The 16919-nt window shown below is 48.7% G+C and overlaps 3 protein-coding genes across 3 annotated transcripts; 1 reads left to right on the forward strand and 2 right to left on the reverse strand.

Moving 5' to 3' along the window:
* Positions 1–175: 175 nt before the first annotated feature.
* LOC120850673 lies at positions 176–6272 on the reverse strand. Its single transcript, XM_040223283.3, has 3 exons — positions 5975–6272; positions 4063–4156; positions 176–3595 (listed from the first exon to the last, which is right to left on the reverse strand). Exons 1-3 carry the CDS (start codon positions 6125–6127, stop codon positions 414–416), a joined length of 3429 nt encoding a protein of 1142 aa, XP_040079217.2. The 5' UTR covers positions 6128–6272; the 3' UTR covers positions 176–413.
* Positions 6273–6693: 421 nt separating this feature from the next.
* Positions 6694–13015, forward strand: LOC8029780 (zinc finger protein 93). The gene is made up of 3 exons (XM_029976613.4): positions 6694–8525; positions 9337–9539; positions 11262–13015. The coding sequence occupies exons 1-3, from the start codon at positions 6837–6839 to the stop codon at positions 11878–11880; spliced, it is 2511 nt and encodes an 836-aa protein (XP_029832473.3). The 5' UTR covers positions 6694–6836; the 3' UTR covers positions 11881–13015.
* Positions 12937–16028, reverse strand: LOC8029779 (mite group 2 allergen-like Ixo r 2). Its single transcript, XM_002407459.4, has 4 exons — positions 15869–16028; positions 15539–15637; positions 14757–14932; positions 12937–13091 (listed from the first exon to the last, which is right to left on the reverse strand). The coding sequence occupies exons 1-4, from the start codon at positions 16026–16028 to the stop codon at positions 13005–13007; spliced, it is 522 nt and encodes a 173-aa protein (XP_002407503.4). The 3' UTR covers positions 12937–13004.
* Positions 16029–16919: the final 891 nt, after the last annotated feature.

A 16919-nucleotide genomic window follows, 5' to 3' on the forward strand; every position in this document is an offset into this window, starting at 1 on the left:
AATGATATCACCAAAGCTACTTATTTAGTGGAAAGGGCTCATTCGGGCATCAACTTATGCGACAAAAATTTGCATCTCTTAATCCACTATTCGAGCAAAATGAGAAAAAGCGCTGGTGGCGTGTTCGTGCTAAAAGTGTAGTGCAGTGTAAATGAATGCAGCCTGCTACATTTATGAAACTTACTGAACATTTAATACTTAGAAAGACGTGCAGGGCACAAATCACGTGACACACATGTTCTGAAGTAGGACAGCAGACAATAATAAGAGCATAAAATAAGAGTATAGGCAAAAGACCAAATAATATTTACAAGAAAGCAAATTCATCACTCACTGGTGACAACATGTACCAATAAATCACAATATCACTGAATTGAGAAGTACTCTTCGTGATAAAACACACCATTCAGCGGTTAATTCAAGTTTGCCGCAGCACATGTCTTGCTCGACGCTCCGTTTACTTCCTGTGCGTACTGCTGTCGCAGGTGAATCCTGATTCTTGTTCTGACATACTTTTCAAGAAGAATCTTCTCCACACAAGCTTTGTGTATGTCACAGCACCCTAACTCCAATGTTACAGATTTGCGCAGGAACTCCAGAATAGTGGCAAATGGAGCCTTGAGCGTCAAGATGGCGTCTAGTTGGGTAAAAGCCTTGATGTTCTCTTCGCACTCTATCAAGACACTCATCACAGCTTGGCTGGGGTAGACAAGGTTCCCAGCACCCTTGACATACTCTTTCAAATGAATCAAACTGCTGTGCGTATCATTACCATCCGACACTAGGACACCTTCGCAGTCCTCACAGTTGCCAATAGACTTCTTGACAAACCTAAGAATAAAACCTCCCAGGTAGGCCAGAATGTCGCACTCGACTGCAGTTAGTTCACACACGAACAGGTTCTCCAGCTCTTCAGACTCTTGGTTGACATCTTGCACCTGCTTCTTGAGGGCTGGATCAAGGAGGTCAGCCAGGTGCATGCTGTCATCAACATTGTAGCTGGAAGATGTCGGGGTGAAGAGAAACTGACTGACACAGATCAACTTCAAAGCACACTTAATGTCATATGCACTTGGCACGGGTTTTCTGAGTCGCAGCACAGAGAAAATATTCTCAAGGCAGTCCTGGCTCAACCTGCCCGTGAGAAGGTACTTATAGTTGTGCCTGTTCAGAAGTTCGTCAGACAGGCGCAGAACGACAGTGGTAGAAACAAGAAGCCCGGCCTGCGACGGTTTCCAATGAGCTGTTGCTCCCATGTCCATCCGACAGAAGGTGGTGATTGCCAGGTCCAAAGTCCCGAGTGCTTCCGTGTGCTTTGCAGCATCAAAATGACTCAGAGCGACCATTGGGTGACGTGACGACATCAAGGTGTACCACCTAGTCACTAAATCAAAGAACCAGGCTGTTGCCTCAGCTTCAGGCGGCAAGACTTTTTGCTGAATTAGGTAGCGGATTGCGGGAGGAGCCTCACGGAACAATTGCACAGCAATGCTCACTTTCATTTTTGTGAAATGTCCATTGCTGACGTGAATGCCAGAAAGCCTGTTGGCGATTTTGAGTTCATTGTTTGCATCGTATGCAAGAACAGCTTCAACATGGTGGATGTCCACGGTCCCTCCTGGGAGGTTGTGCTCTCTCAGAGTCTCTTCTCCTAAAGTAAAGGTCTCTGAACGAAGCAGTTGGGCACGAATATTTTTTAAAACATGCGCTGGATCAGCCATGAAATAGAGCTGTCTCCCGTCGAGGTGTGGGTGTGGGACAGAACACACGGTCTCAGAGTGCCTGTGATTTGAAAAGTTGAGCAGACGCCACACAGCACGGTTTGCTGATCCCATGTCGCTTGTAACTATGAGCACCTTGAGAGAGATGTTGAAACATAGTTCAATGAGATGAAAGACAAGCTCCTTCAAAGCACTTTCGTCAGTTGATCGTCCAGTGAAGTGGTATGCAATCACTTGCTTCCACCGCGTGTTTAATCCCCCAACCATAAACACAAGGGCATGGTTCGCAACATTCACACGGGATTCTGGGAGTGTGGTGCTTCCAAAAATACGATCCAGCGAACTGTCGTGGTCAAATCCCTGACTAATCTCCATCTCATCCATAAAGAGAACACAGTCTTTCTCTATGTCTTCCATAGTCTGCACTTTCCGCTTTAGCACTTCAAAAACTTCGTCAAGAGCCCCAGGCAGAAACTTAATGTGTTGGAGTCTCCGAATCAACGTTCTGTTCGAGGGTAGCGGATATGACAGGGACCTCAGCAGTTCATACCCTGATGTACCGCATGCGTGCTTAATTTGAAGGGCAACTCGAATAGTCTTCTCTGACCACTTATGTCCCTTCATTGATTTCACAGTCAAAGCCTTTGTTTGGTCTGTGTTCAGAAATCTTGAACTTTTCAAAGCACTTATTTCTTTCTGAGCTGATGTCAGTTTTTTTGTGAGACTTCGCAGTCTTGATTTGGCTTCATCATGGAGCCTTTGCAAGGTTCGGTACTTCCGGGCTAGATCGGAGTTTTTCTTTCGAAGCTCGGAGTTTTGGCGATGCATCAGTAACATACTTTGGGTGGTACTACTTCCAAACGTGAAAACAGCGGACGAGCTTGTTAGTCCTTCTGAAGACCAGACTTCAGGCTGCAATTTTTCCTTCAGCTCCTGAACAATTGGAACTGGAAAACCACCGGGTTGTTCCAATGCAGTAGAACAAACAAGCTCAGACCTGGGCTCTGGGGTAATGAAAAGGGGAGATCGAGCATGGTGGTCCGGGTCACATTCTCCATTGTCGAGAGGTGGTTGTTGCCGTGGGACGGTTGTCACTGTGCAAGTATGCTTTGACCGGGGAGCATTGTCTGTGGTACTTGCACTGTCGTTTGGGGCTAAGGGCAGTGAAACGGCTGTCGCTGTACAATCCTGCATGAATAAAGCATTTTCTGTGTTGCTTGCAGAGATATCAAAAGCTAGTGGCTGACGGACGGCTGTCACTGCAGAAGCATACTCGGACTGAGCAGCATTGTCCATGTCGCTTGCACTGTTGTCGAGAACTGGTTGCCGTAAAAAGGCTGCCGATGAGCAGCAAGTATCGGACCCACTGTTCGTAGTGGTTGCGCTCTCGTCGGGGGCTGACGGCATTGAAACAATCGTCACTGCACAGGCACGCTTGGCTGGGGCGTTGTCTGTGCTGCTTGCAGAGATGTCGAGAGCTAGTGGCATAGAAATGGCTGTTGCTGCACAAGCATACCTGAACTGAGCAGCGTTGTTTATGTTGCTTGTAATGTCGGCGAGAGCAAGTTGCAGTGGAATGTCTGCCGCTGCACAAATACGCTTTGATCGAGGAGCATTGTCCTTGGTGGTTACACTGTCGTCAAAGGTTAACGGCAATGGAACGGCTGTTGCTGCACACGCACGCTTGGACTGAGCAGTGTCTGTGGCAGTGACGTCGAGAGCTTCTGGCAGTGGGGTAGCCATCACTGTACAAGCATGCATAGGTGAAGCAGCACGGTTCGCGTCGCTTGTGCTGCCATGTAGAGTTGGTGGTGATGGAATGGCTGTTGATCCCTGAGCACGCTTTTTGGGGGCCTTTCTGTGTTTTGGGATGGCTGTAAAAAGTCAATAAACATATATACATTAGTATTAATGCATATGCATTTTTAAGAGACTGAAAAAAACACAATATTAAAAATATACAGGTTTTCTTTATCAGTCCTTAGGTACTAGATAGAATGCTATGAAATAAATAATAGAGTGTTGCCAGGCGGCATTCAAACGCTTTAGAGGTTGCGGACCCAAACTGTTTGCGCATCACGTCTAGTTGTTCAAACTGTTTAACAATTAACGATCTTGGTACTGTGAGAACTAGTCTGTCCATATTTCTTTTTACGAAGTCTACAAAAGACGAGAATATAAGACTGTAGTTCAGAGAGAATGTTACATTAAGCATGCATTGTGTAACAAGAAAATGCTGGGAAAGAACAGTTTTAAAATATTACACAAAAATAAACCCTTGGAAGTTCAGAAGTCCACTCAAATAGACCTATGAACATGCTTACACAATATTAAAACTTACCACGATAAGGAAAAAGTGTTGGAACAGCATCTGGCCTCAGTTTTTTCAACCCGTCCTGCCGGTTTTGTTCGAAACTGCTGTCCTCAAAATGAGCCTAAAAAAAAGTGAATTTTAAATTAGTTAGCAAATACTCCAAAGACAGCACTGTGCCTGCTTGTTTAGTTGACTAACACTATAAACAGAATTAGGAGTGAACTCCATCACCAACTAAATTTTTTTAACACACTCACAGTTGTTACGTGAGGTCTGCTGTTGCTTCGCTAGTCAAGCGTTAGCCAAACGAAAAAACAGAAGAGGCATTACTGGATCAATGTATCCAATACACACCTGCATACGGGACTTAATCAAATTACTGAAAACTACCTAATTTTAGCAATGTTTTAATTTCTCGATTTGAAATCAATCCCAAAAATTTAATCCTGTGAACGAACCACTATGTGGTGAAGAGGCTTGCGAAAAATGTGTTCAAGAAATATTTTTGGAAGCTGAACAAGTCGAGAAAAATCGAGTAAGCAAAAACTAGGTCCTTATCAAAATGTTTTCAAAACCCTTGTTTTTTAATATAAATCCTGAGCCAAACCGTTGTTTGCAGCAGCTTGGTAAACGAAGCTTGTATTTTTGTTTCCCGAACAAACTTGATAGTACTCATCGGTGTGGGTCCGGATATTTCTTTGAACGCCATTTCATAAAACACCGTTTTATCGAAGCAGTTTTATCAAGCGCAGTTTTATCGAACGCCGTTTCAGAGAACGCCGTTTCATCGAACGCCACCTGCTTGAGCAGTAGGAATTCTACATCTAGGAAATATTTTTCTTTCTTTTAGCGCCGGGAGGATAGCAGTGTTTTAATATTTATTATAATTTATAAACTTATACATATATAAAAAGAAGAAATCTTTTTGGTCACCTTCTATTTTTTTTTAATAAATGATGACCTCCGTTAATGAGGCCAATAAGAAACGGGAGCACTAACGAACATTTTTAAAGCTGTGATCATCAGGTGCAGTGATAGATTCTGCTTCAAGACGAAGCCGTCCTTGAAGCAGCTTGTCTCCGTGTCCCATGATACGGGGGAAATAAAGATGTGTCAAAGATCGGACAAGTCCACAATTCTGTCGGTTACAATAAATTAACGAAAAGGGGAGACTCGTCGTTTTTAAGAACATATATGTTCTTAAAAAGAAAGCAATTCTCCTAGGATAAAATGAAAACACAGGTAAATCGACAAATACAAAATAAAAAAGGTGCTGCAGAGAATAGCTGTTTCCCTCTTAAGAAAGTGCGTTTCACGCAGTGAAAGGCACTTTCACTGCGGTGAAAGGCAATAAATAGACAGATGAAGTGGGAAAAAGTGTGTGGCCGAGAAACTCCGCCTACCTCGCCAGAAAAGCATAAGTCGCGTATCCATCAAGTTCTGATATGATAGCTACCTTCTATGATTCAGTAGTCAACGTTTAGGTGGACAAAAAATTGACCGGGTAGTAATTCTATTCCCGGTGAATTTCGACCGGCGCCAAAACTATTTCAGAGACGAGAGTAGATTACGTAAAAAGTATTGTATTACTCCAAAATTCAGTAAAGGGAAATTCGATGAAACAGCGTCAAGTGATTCGATGAAACGGCGTGCGATGAATCGGCGTTCGATGAAATGTCCCGGTACCCTCATCGGTGCATTCAAAACGCGTGTGCAACGCGCGCGTCCTGAGATCGACGTGCGGCGAGCAAACCCTGATACGGAGAACGCAGGCTCCGTCTCAATCTGTGATATTGCAATGCCGCTAAGGCTCGAATTCGGAACTCGCGACGTTGTTTATGTGCTCCCGACGCGCAACCGGAGACGCTCGCTTTTTGCAGAGTGACGCTAAACATCCCACTTACACTTGCGATCAAGGTGCAACAAAACTTATACTCACGGCGCAAACACGAGCAGCTGCAGTGGGTTCCCAGCGGTCTCGTTTGACTTGAGCGAGCCAACGTTTCTTTCGAGTAGGACTACTCGGGAAGCGGAACATACGTGTGCCCCGTCTGCAGTGGTTCGTGCACTGCGGAACAGAACAGCCAGGCATTTCTGCTTCTCACGCCTCTCTTGTTACCACACTTCTTCGCTGCGAACGACTCCGCAAAACACACCAGCACCAGCCGGAGAATGAACACGGTGCGACGCCGTTGCGAGTACCGAAGCTAGGCCTGGCCAGCCTGGCTGGACGAGCGCCGAGCGGGCAGCGGGCGGGCGGGCGGTCTGGGGACCAAGATGGCGCGGCGCCTTCTGGTGGCCATGGCAACCGATGCTGGCAACACTGGTGGGCGGCGGGCGGCGGCGAGTGGTGTGTCAAAGGATGACACCACCCTACAGACGGAGTCGGCGAGTATGTAGGCTCCCTACTAGCTAGAGATCACAGCTGCCGCGCTGCGGCGTTTTCAAGGTGCCGTTGTAGCGTTTTCAGCATTGCAGCAGAAGCAGTTTCGAACTGCGCAGAACTTTATTCTAAAATATACATTCTAATTTTATTTTATTTACAAGCCAAGATATAATACGTAGTTATTATCGTGTTATACTGAGGCTAGATGGCGCTATACACTACCCAATTCACAAATCTTTGTAATTTTTGTATTTATCTACCCGATAGGCCTTATTGTTATTCGTTCGTTCGTTAGCGCCGAATGCGTGAATTTTTGCGGAGCGATCGACTCCCCGTGACTGCTTCGGTGTCGCGTCGTTTCCTCGACGAACTTTAATGCCACAGCGCCAAGGGCGCTTTATTCGTTTTACCCGCAATGACGATACAGGTGGACATCAACCTGGACATGCTCCCGACGTCCGTGGACCTCGTCTTCCCGGACGGCGTCCCCAAGGGCGGGACGCTGGAGCTCAATCTTCACCGAGCGTCGTCGCGGTTCACCTACGTGAACGAGGTACAGCGCGTGCCCGTCGTGCGACAGAAGCCGACCCTGCTCGACCAACGCTACATCGAGCAGAACATCGCCGTCCGCGTCGTGGGCGACGCTGACGCTCGCGCGGCCCAGTGTTTGATCAGAGCGGCCCAGCATCGCGATGCGGGAGAACCGCGGAAACCGCCTCCCGCTCCGCCGTTGCCGCCGGCTCCCCCTCCGAATCCCGTCGGCGCTCCCACGGCCTGCGAGATCGTCGTCGAACAGGAGTCCGGCGCCACGCACCTCGTCGTCCACAGCGATCCATCGGCGACGACCCCGTCGCCGTTCGTGGGGCAGGTCCCCATCTACGTCTGTTCCGTGTGCAGTTACCAGACCAAAATCGAGCAGGACGCGGTGGATCACGTAAGATCCCACTGCGACGCGTCTCCGTCGTCGCCTTCCGACGACGCGGGCGGTTTGAGAGACACGCCGGAGCGTACGGGGCTGAGACGGCAAGCGCCGAAGCGGGACAAGCCAGGCCGACCCCGTAAAAAGTCCTTCAAGTGCACCGAATGCAGCAAACATTTCGTGGCCGACGGCCTGCTGCGCATCCATATGCGAGTGTACCACGGGGGTCCCTTACACTGCAAGCTCTGCTCGACCAAAGTACGTAGCGAGCGCGAGCTAGAGAAACACATGCAGGCCGAGCACGCCGACCGCGCCCCGCACCGCTGCTGCCACTGCGACTCGCCCTTCTTCAACGCCGAGCTGCGGACAGCTCACGAGCTCAAGTGCCCCGTGGCCCGGCAACAGAAGAAGATGGTGGCCTGCCAGCTGTGCGACTTCTCCACGTCTGAGGCAAACGAGATGTGCCAGCACATCCAGGATGTGCACGCGGAAAAGGTCATCTACACGTGCGAGCCGTGCGGCAACCTATCCCTCGACTACAGCCTGCACCAGGAGCACTTGAAGTCACACAAGCCTGGGGCACCCCAAGCGGTGCCCGCAGGCAGGCTTCCCAAGGCCCCCGTCCAGTGTCCGCTCTGCAAGAAGGAGTTCAAAAACAACCGCACCCTCAAGGAGCACATCAAGCGCCACCCTAACACGGTGCGGCACGTGTGCGAGCGCTGCGGCGAGGGCATCACCACCAACGTGGGTCTCATCAAGCACATGAACCAGCACAACCGGCAGGCGGCTCGCAAGTACAAGTGCCTCTTCTGCAGCAAGTGCTTCCAGACGTCGTTCAGCGTGAGCCGTCACATGCGGAATATCCATCTGTTCGACCACGAGCACGGCTGCGACCTGTGCCCTCACAAGTTCGCCACGGTCAAGGAGAAGACAGAGCATGTGGCCAAAATGCATGCGTCGGCCGTGCGCAAGGGCCGCACGCTGCACACCTGCCCTGACTGCAGCTTCCAGACGATGAGCATGGGCAGGTTCGAGCGCCACCGCGCCTCCCACACGGGCGTCTACCCGCACGAGTGCCCCGACTGTCCGCGGCGCTTCGCGGCGCGGGAGGAGTTGAATCGGCATCAACACATCATCCACCCCAAGGACCAGGTGGCGTGTCCACACTGTCCAAGGCTCTTCCAGGTAGGTGGACAAACTGTTCGAAAAAGGCCAAATTAGGGCGAGCAAGGATCGTGCTCATTACCGGTATTTTGTACAGTCCGTGCTTCAGTTTGGTACCAGGATTCATTAACAAATTGTGTCTCTTTGTTCATACTCGTCCTGAGCCAGCTTGACAAGTCTTTACTATTGCCACCTCACCTTTCAAGAAGAAGCAGAAATCAAATTGGCAAAACATTGATTTAAGAATGCAAACCGAGCTCAACCCACCTTACACGGTTCCCAATTTACCAGAAGCCTATTATGCGACAGTTCTAGTGAACCAAAGCATGAGGCTGTACTCTGTTTCACCTTACGACGGACTGTATCGGATTCTAAGAGCCGTCGGAGCCAGTACAACGCTGCACGAATGTTGCGCGGCTTTCAGGAGGAGAGCAGCAATACGCAGGCCGTCTTGTCGCGCAACGCGTTCGTGGCGCTGAATTGGCTGGGATGGCTTGTGGCATCCACTGCGGTCCATTGTACGGAGAAACGGGAGTGTGGCTACAACCATTCCTGGCCGCACAAAGGATTCTCGATGCCCGATGGCTGACACCAAACTGTAAAAGCAGGTCATGAATATTAATCCAAGTCGGCGGCAGCCTCGGAATAAAAGTCTTTCCGTGCATAACCTGAGGAAGCTTCGCACTCGCGAATTTGCGAGAAGCTCAAGTCAGGTGCAGCAATGCAGACGAGCCAGGCTCCCTGGTGGTAACGCGGGTAAAGCATCCGGTCATTCCAACCGGGAGAAGTTCTTTGTTGCCCGATCCAGGACGTTTTGTGACCCCGTTTCCAGGACCAGTGCGAGTTCGAGGCACACGTGGAGCTCCACCAAAACGGGACGTCCCACGGGTGCGTCGAGTGCGGACACCACTTTGACACGGAGGCGGCCCTGAACGAGCACGTGGAGAAGCGGCACTCGAAAGAGCTGCAGTTCGAGTGCCGGCTGTGCCACCAGCGCTTCCGCACCATCGGCCAGAGGGTCAACCATGTCCGCAGGTGACGCTCGTCATCTCCTTGCACGCACACCTTGTTGACAAGTCCGTAGTGCAAGCTTTTATGTCACCTGCTGAGGTCAATGCTAGGCACTACGGCGGCACAACAATACGTGTAAGAGAAAGGATGCACAGCAGAACACAGATGCATACAAAACCAAACGGCAAACAGAGTTCAAAATATAACTTCATAAATTCTAAAGCATGAACGTTAAAGGGATCTTGAAATGAAAATTGAAATATACCTTTCACATTCAAAAATAGGTTGAACACGGTCAACAAAATCTGCTAATGACAATCACACGTTTGTATTTTGAATGGATGGCTATATTTTTCGTTCTAAACGGCCCATTCCAGCGAGCACTCAAAGAGCAGCCATCGGAGAGCAAGATGTGTCTCGGAAAATTCGGCGCCTCCAGCGCGTTCGTGACGTCATGTTTAACTTTATCGGCAAGGCTACGGGAGGCTGGCGTGGTTGTGAGTGGCGCTACTTGGTGGTGGCAACGAGTTACTACCTGGCCCGCTTTCCACTCTAATTGAATAGGTGCTGGAGAGAAGGAAAATTTGACTCTGCCAACTTTGACAGGGATTGTGCGCACGCAGCTTGTTGCTGCACTTCTACAAAGCGGCGCTGCTTTAATAGCAGGTGGGACATAACCACATTCGAAGTAGCTTTGGGAATGAGGTGCAATCTGGTAATCAGTTTATTCATTTGAAAAAATGTTTTTCTGTCTTTTCGAATGCAAAATTAGTGTCTTTGTGGTATGACCATAATGTGGTTGACAGACAATAAAACAGGCTCTAGAATTTCATTGCAGTACCCCTTTGAATACACTTAGTACTAATGCTTCAAGATTCTGCAAAACCTTTTTTGTCTGCTTTGTAGTTATCACAGTAGTATACCTATACGGCAGTAGGTGTGTGATTGTGAATTCAGTTGCACTTGAGAAGTATTTAGGCAACTGATAATAATTGTCAGTCTTTCACTGGAGCATCCCCCCCACAACGCATACTACTACTACTCAGGTGCCAATTATCAGCTTATGATGTAAGCTTCACCGAGTCTTCATATCGGCAGTACTTTCATCGCACAGGTTCTTGTGATAGTCAGAACAGGTGGTGAACTCTGTGCTAAGGCATGCACCTTTTAAATGTTGCGCACAATCTGTGGCACTGGGTGTCGGCGTAATTCTTATAGAGAGCCTAAAATTTTTTGGCTTTCATTAGAGGTTTTGTGAGCACTGCAAGAATGACCCAAGTTTTCTTAAAGGGGGCAACACCAAAGCTCTCGGTATTGTGCTAAGAAAGTATGAACACAGGAAGCAATTCTTGAGGTTCAGTCATTTTTATTTTCATCTCTCCAAAGTGAGGTCATGTATTGGCTCAGACGCCCAAGCTTTACACAATAGTCGATTATTATCGCACCAATCCTGGGCACGTTCAAGCAGTATGTCGTATGGTTTCTAACTGCCTCACGACTGGACCGCGAGGCCTATTGGCAATTTTCACCGCATGTTTTTGGACCCACTTTCACCGCTTCATCTTTAGACCACTAGGCGCCGCAAATATCTGATTCGTTTGAGAAGGCTGGCGAGCAAACCCATTGCCACAGCTTTCCGTTCTGGCCACTAGGTGTCGTCTATTTCGCTGGAGCTGCCACGTGGCTGTAGGTTCTTTGCGCGGCTCAGCTGCGACATTCACGCGCCTCCTTCGTCTTCCGTCCCAGGTACCACCCGCGCGTGCTGGTCAAGTCCCACGTGTGCGAGGTGTGCGGCTCGGCCTTCCGCTACCAAAGCGGCCTCGCAGTGCACAAGCTGGAGAAGCACACGGGGCGGACCCAGGGCAAGCTGTTCGAGTGCGACTATTGCGGCAAGGTGTTCGGGCGCAGCAACGTGCTGGCCATGCACCTGCGGGTTCACACCGGGGAGCGGCCCTACCTGTGCCAGCACTGTGGCCTCACCTTCCGCAACCCGACCAACCTCAAGTACCACACGGTGAACATCCACACCAAGAACTACGCCGTGTTCTGCCCCATCTGTGCCCGGGGCTTTGTGGTGCGCCGCAAGCTCGCCAAGCACCTCCTGCAGGTGCACAAGGCGGTGGGGGTGCCCCCAGTCACCCGGGCCGGACGCGCCAAGCCGGTCTACATCGAGCATGCAACCGTGCCGGTCGTGTCGGCCGAGACCGGGGACGATTCGGTGCTCAACATCATGCAAATTGTAGACACGGCGGACTCTGGCGTCGGCGAGTTTGCCACCGTCACCGAGGAGACCGTAGAGATGGTGGACATGTCGGGGGTTGAGTTCGACAGCGGGGCCACGGTCGAGTGCTACACCGTCAGTTGATGGGCAACCGAACCTTCCGGCGTTTTGTCTGACGGCTGCGACGGCGCAACGCGCAGTACGCGTCTCCGACTGGTGCGTCCGCTGCGTCCAAAGAGGCGGTCCCTCGGCTTCCGCCTGACGTCATCCTAGGAGTGTTGAGCTGCCAACTGTTAATCCGGACTGTGTCGCAAGAGGGGTGGCAGGTGTGGCAGACGCCTGTTCTGCTGCAGGTCGTTTCCACCGAAGCTTTGGAGGCCACAAGTTGGGCCGCCACGACGACGTTAGCTCCTACTTTTTGTTAGAACTTCTGCGCCCAACCATCAGGATTGCGACATCCGGTTTTTGGTTTTCTCTGGTTTTTGTGAGGTCACTTGTTGCCACCTTTGGACGCATGGGCGGAATAGGATGCTAAATGCACCAGTCGGTGACGCGTTGCAGACACCGTAGCTGCAACAAGTCAGCCGAAGTGTCGTGCCTCTGGTTGTGCAGTCTTTAGATTGGTGTGACTGTTTCGAAAGGCTCGCCTGTGGTTGGCAACAGGTTAGAAGCTCGGGGGAAGTCCCTCCCACCTCTTTTCACTTTGTTGGAGCGAACGCTGGAAAGGAGGCGACCTCCTCTCCAGCATTTGCTCTGTTTTAGTAGAAAGAGGTGGAAGGAGCTTCCCCCAACCTTTTAACCTGTCATCGACTATAGTGGGGTTTAAGCCAGGGTTTTTTTTTCCCGAAGGGCTGGGCATGGTGCTTTTTAACGGCACTTTGAGTGAAGATCACGGCCCCGAATGAACTGCTTTTTGATTTTGCCGGTTTTTACCATGGGAGCGACCCTTTATGTGGCTGCTGCTTCTTTTCGCACTTTGGTGTTGTCGTTTATGATTATTGGGCAAAAAAACGAAGCGGCATTGCATCCAAAGGGAATGTGTTTCGACTGTAATCGGTCAGTCTTCGATTTGCATTGTTTGGCGAAACATTCTGTTCAACTAGGACAATGTTATCGAAAATCGTGCGGACTCCACACTTTCAATCAATGGACTAAGAAGGACAGTTAAATGCATGGAGTAGACTTGTCCTTTAATGTTGGGTTAAAGTGTTTCATTTACACATCCTGTTCATTTATGTCCTCATTCGTTGGTATTTAAAATAAAGGCATTACTTCCTCACTATCGTTACATTTGTTGCACCGCAGGCGATGATGCCTTGTGCTCCTACCATCTTCCATGTTGTGGTCACCGTGAGCTGCAAACAAAAAGTGGAATGGCACTTGTTAATGTTGAAAATGTCAACATAATGGAAGCAGAAGAGCCGTGTTGCTTTAATTTACTACTTGAAAACAATATTACTAGATCATCCATGTATCAAATATGAGGCATATTTGGATACCGGCTTACAGCGTGCAGTATTAGCTTTTGAAGTTTATGTTGCAAAAATTGGTGCCTTGGGGCGCTGAAACAATTTTTGTACTTTGCACAAATACCGTCTAGAATGGATCCCTGACGTTAATGACCTGTGAAACACCCATTCTTTTTTCACCACACGCAATTAAAGTCACAGAAAAAAATGAAAAAATGAGCGGCATCCAGCCCCTCAACTCACAGCCAGAACAAGCGGCCATGTGATCTGAAGCTGATTATATGCCGCCAATGTTGATCATAGCCACGTGATGACTTCCAGACGTTATGGTTTGGCTATTGTTGTCATTGCAGCGATTGGACACGGGCCACTACTCGAATGCTTCTCGAGCTATTGATTATCACGAGCTCAAATCGAGTGCCCACGTAATGCTCGGGTCCAATCTATGAGCCACATTCAAATAAGTCACTGGGCAGTACTGCGACCACCCAGCTATATCATCAAGTTTTGCGAAGGAGAGATTGAATGAAAACGCTCGCTTTTGTCCTTGAAGTTACACCACAACAAAGGAGTTTCTTGGCTGGTGGCGTTGCGTGCGACTATCCTTGAGTCCCACTAGCGCCAGTAAGCTTGTGTAAAGTGAAAAACATTCCAATTGAATATCGTTGCACCACCTCATACTTTTACAATTGAGGTGACAGAAATGTTTAGGAGTACTGGTGCCCTTGCATGTCAATATTGTGTGCTTTCCCTGTTTGAGACACCAGTTGACATATAGTATCATGCACCATGTGCCATGCTGTGATTCTCATTGGCTGGCTGATCTAGTACATTGTTTGTTTGCAACAGTAGAAGCTGAAGCATTCCGGGTTTTGAGAAGAATACAGCAGTCACCGACTCAAACTTTGGCGCTAATAGGGATTACGAGTGTGCACTTAACCTTTGGTTCCCTCTATACTCCATTTCGCCTTACGATGGACTGCAGCGAATGCCATGAACCGTCGAAGCCTATCCTATGCCGCGTATGTATGTCGCGTGGCCTTCAGAAGGGGTGCAGCAATGTGTGGGGTTTATAGTCTGATATGTTCACAGTGCTGGATTGGCTTGGATGGCTTGTAGAGTCTACTGCAGTTTGTCGTAAGGCAAAACGCAGTATGATTGGTTAGAAAGCCAAAAGTCTAGCCAAGAGTCCGAGTTTGCATCTTCTGAAGTCAACCCTCCTGCTCCTGTGTTCGTAGAGAGACTTTTTAAAATTCTATCGGTTTTAGCTTGCAGGTAGTTAGAAAAAATGTTGAATGGCGTTTGAGGACATAGCGTCACCAGGGACGGTTTGCTGGTGAATGTGGGTGTCTCTCCCGACGGTTAAAACAGTCGTGAGAAGGATTTTCTTGTCGCATGACCGGCTTCTAGACAGAATAGGCTGGAATGCTAGGTACTTTTCCCCCTTACAAAACCGGTCGCATGACCTTAAAACACCTCCTACCTGATGGGATATAGCCGTACTCCCCAGAAAACCGCCCCAGGAGCTGGGAGAAGTTTGGGGTTGCATACCGACGGTACAAAGTTGTAGACGTAGGCCGAGATGGTTCCCGCGAAGAGCTTGCCCTTGTGCACGGGGCAGACGACAGCTCCACTGCGGCAAGCATCCTTCTCGACCCCTGGAATGGGCAGCTGTACACCCAGCACAGTCACGCGGGGGTCGAACAGAACCCTGTCGCTGTCCTGGTCTGGGGACATTTGCCATCGGAGCATCAGTCAAAAGACGTCTGAAATGAGACGTGTCAATGCTTTGTCTCCTTCATTTAAAATAGGCGCTCGAAAGACGGTGCACTGCTATGGCTCGGTATCCCCCACTGCTCTGCAGGTCCTGAAGCAGCTCGCAAGGTGGCGGCACCTAAAGAAAGGCCTCGGGAATGGCTTGAATACTGAGGGCACGTTCCCTGATACGCTTATAGACCAGAAGAAGTAGATTTCATGCGACACCTACAACTAACAATGAAGTCAAAACATGCTATAAAACTTCAGAGCTTTATTGCAAAGAAACTATAATTCTCTGTGGCGTCGTTGCACCATGCTGATGGTAATTTTTATTTGCTCTTGCTGAGAACAACTTCAACTATGACTGTACACTGCTGAAGGTACATGTTCATCAGCAAAAGCACCACAAAGGCAGCTGGAGTGACGTCAGTGCGAGCCATGTATGCTAAAACAGAAAGCTGACTGAAGTTCACAAATCTGCAAAGATTGTCCTTTTTGAACCTTGTAAAGGGGCTTTATGTAAAGGAAATTCAGATTCCAAAGTTAACACCGTCTGCACCCGATGGCCGACTCACTTGACTCCACCTCGAAAGTAATGTTGATCTGGGTGCCCACAGGTATCACGCAAGGGTCGCTGGTGCAAGGGGTGACGATCAAGGACTGGATGACTGCCCCTGGCATCCCAAAACATACACCGATTGTCGCTTCCGTCAATGGTCAGCATAGTGCAATTTAAGGCCATGTAGTGTTTAGATGAAATGGGTGTGCACAATAGCTAAGATAAATTTAGGCTATGCACCATACTCCGCCGTCGTTTTCCAAATGTTTCACATTAGATATGAAATAAACAACTCATCAGGATGAGATGCTCGAATGCAAACGGCGCAAGCACGGAGTTCTCTTACCTCCACAATGCTGAAAAGTGATATGCTGTTGTGCATGACATAAAGTGCTGGTCAGTATTGTCAGCATTTTCTGAAACAAATTCATTTCACTTGAAGGTTGAACGAAATGAGGAACAAATGCCGAGCATGAACGCGGTTCAGAACACTGCTTCTTACTCATTTATTCTTAGTCGACCGTGCGCTCGTGCTTTTTGAGTTACCTGGAGCGCCGACCGTATGCACGCGCACTCTTTGTACGTTCTGAAATGCCACAGAAAGTTGACCTCAAAAATCAAATTATCGGTTATAAAAAACAACAAAGAAAAAAAATTCACGTCCTCACGTGGAGCGCGAGCACTCCACTTGAAAGAAACCGCGAATTTATTAAATAGTGGGCTCATAATTTTGAATGTTTCAGAAATGTTGACTTGTGTACAAAGACGGCAACCTGCGATGAAACAATGTGGGCTAGGAAAATGGGCTAGGCAATCTCGGAAGCTACAAACGCTACAAATCCTACAATCGCGACAAACAAAACACAATAAGGTGGAGAACTGGGCCAGTTGGTTGACGTTATACATGATGGGGAAAACAGCTCAGAAAACACGGACTACGAAGAGGAACACACACGACAGTCCGTGTTTTCACGCAAGGGTCGCTGGTGCAAGGGCTCAAGTCTCTCTAGGTAAAACACATTTTAAAATGCGCGCGCTGTGCGCGTCATGGTGGCTGGAGGCCTTTTAGAAACTGACTGGAACAAACAAAATCAGTAAAACGATTATTTGTGCTAACTTAGTTAGAGTAATAAATCAACATGTCATAATATAAAAATTATGATATATAACTTTTCATAAATTTATAATTTATTATCGTGACATTAGGTTAATTGTCTGGTCGGTCCTCTTCTTCCGCTCCTGATTGGGCCGTGTCTTTAGCACTTGAGCCCCGTCGAGCTCCGTCGGCTATATAAAGAAGGCCTCCTTCCGCGGTTTTCCGGTTTTCCAAGGCAAAAGAAGCTAGAAAATGGCCGCTTCTGCGGCGTTACCGCTGTGAACGCGATTTTGGTGTGCTT

This window comes from Ixodes scapularis, unplaced genomic scaffold (genome assembly GCF_016920785.2).
Source record: "Ixodes scapularis isolate PalLabHiFi unplaced genomic scaffold, ASM1692078v2 PGA_scaffold5__190_contigs__length_132052651, whole genome shotgun sequence".
Classification (NCBI taxonomy): Eukaryota; Metazoa; Arthropoda; class Arachnida; order Ixodida; family Ixodidae; genus Ixodes; species Ixodes scapularis.

Coding starts and splice junctions, on each gene's coding strand:
- LOC120850673 (XM_040223283.3), bottom strand. CDS start 6,127: ATGCCTGGCTGTTCTGTTCCGCAGTGCACGAACCACTGCAGACGGGGC. Junction 4,157..5,974: donor CAGCTGCTCGTGTTTGCGCC/GTGAGTATAAGT, acceptor ACTTTTTTTTAG/GCTCATTTTGAGGACAGCAG. Junction 3,596..4,062: donor AACACTTTTTCCTTATCGTG/GTAAGTTTTAAT, acceptor GACTTTTTACAG/CCATCCCAAAACACAGAAAG.
- LOC8029780 (XM_029976613.4), top strand. CDS start 6,837: ATGACGATACAGGTGGACATCAACCTGGACATGCTCCCGACGTCCGTG. Junction 8,526..9,336: donor ACTGTCCAAGGCTCTTCCAG/GTAGGTGGACAA, acceptor CCCCGTTTCCAG/GACCAGTGCGAGTTCGAGGC. Junction 9,540..11,261: donor AGGGTCAACCATGTCCGCAG/GTGACGCTCGTC, acceptor CTTCCGTCCCAG/GTACCACCCGCGCGTGCTGG.
- LOC8029779 (XM_002407459.4), bottom strand. CDS start 16,028: ATGAGTAAGAAGCAGTGTTCTGAACCGCGTTCATGCTCGGCATTTGTT. Junction 14,933..15,538: donor TACTTTCGAGGTGGAGTCAA/GTGAGTCGGCCA, acceptor AAATGTCCCCAG/ACCAGGACAGCGACAGGGTT. Junction 13,092..14,756: donor TCTACAACTTTGTACCGTCG/GTATGCAACCCC, acceptor TTTTGTTTGCAG/CTCACGGTGACCACAACATG.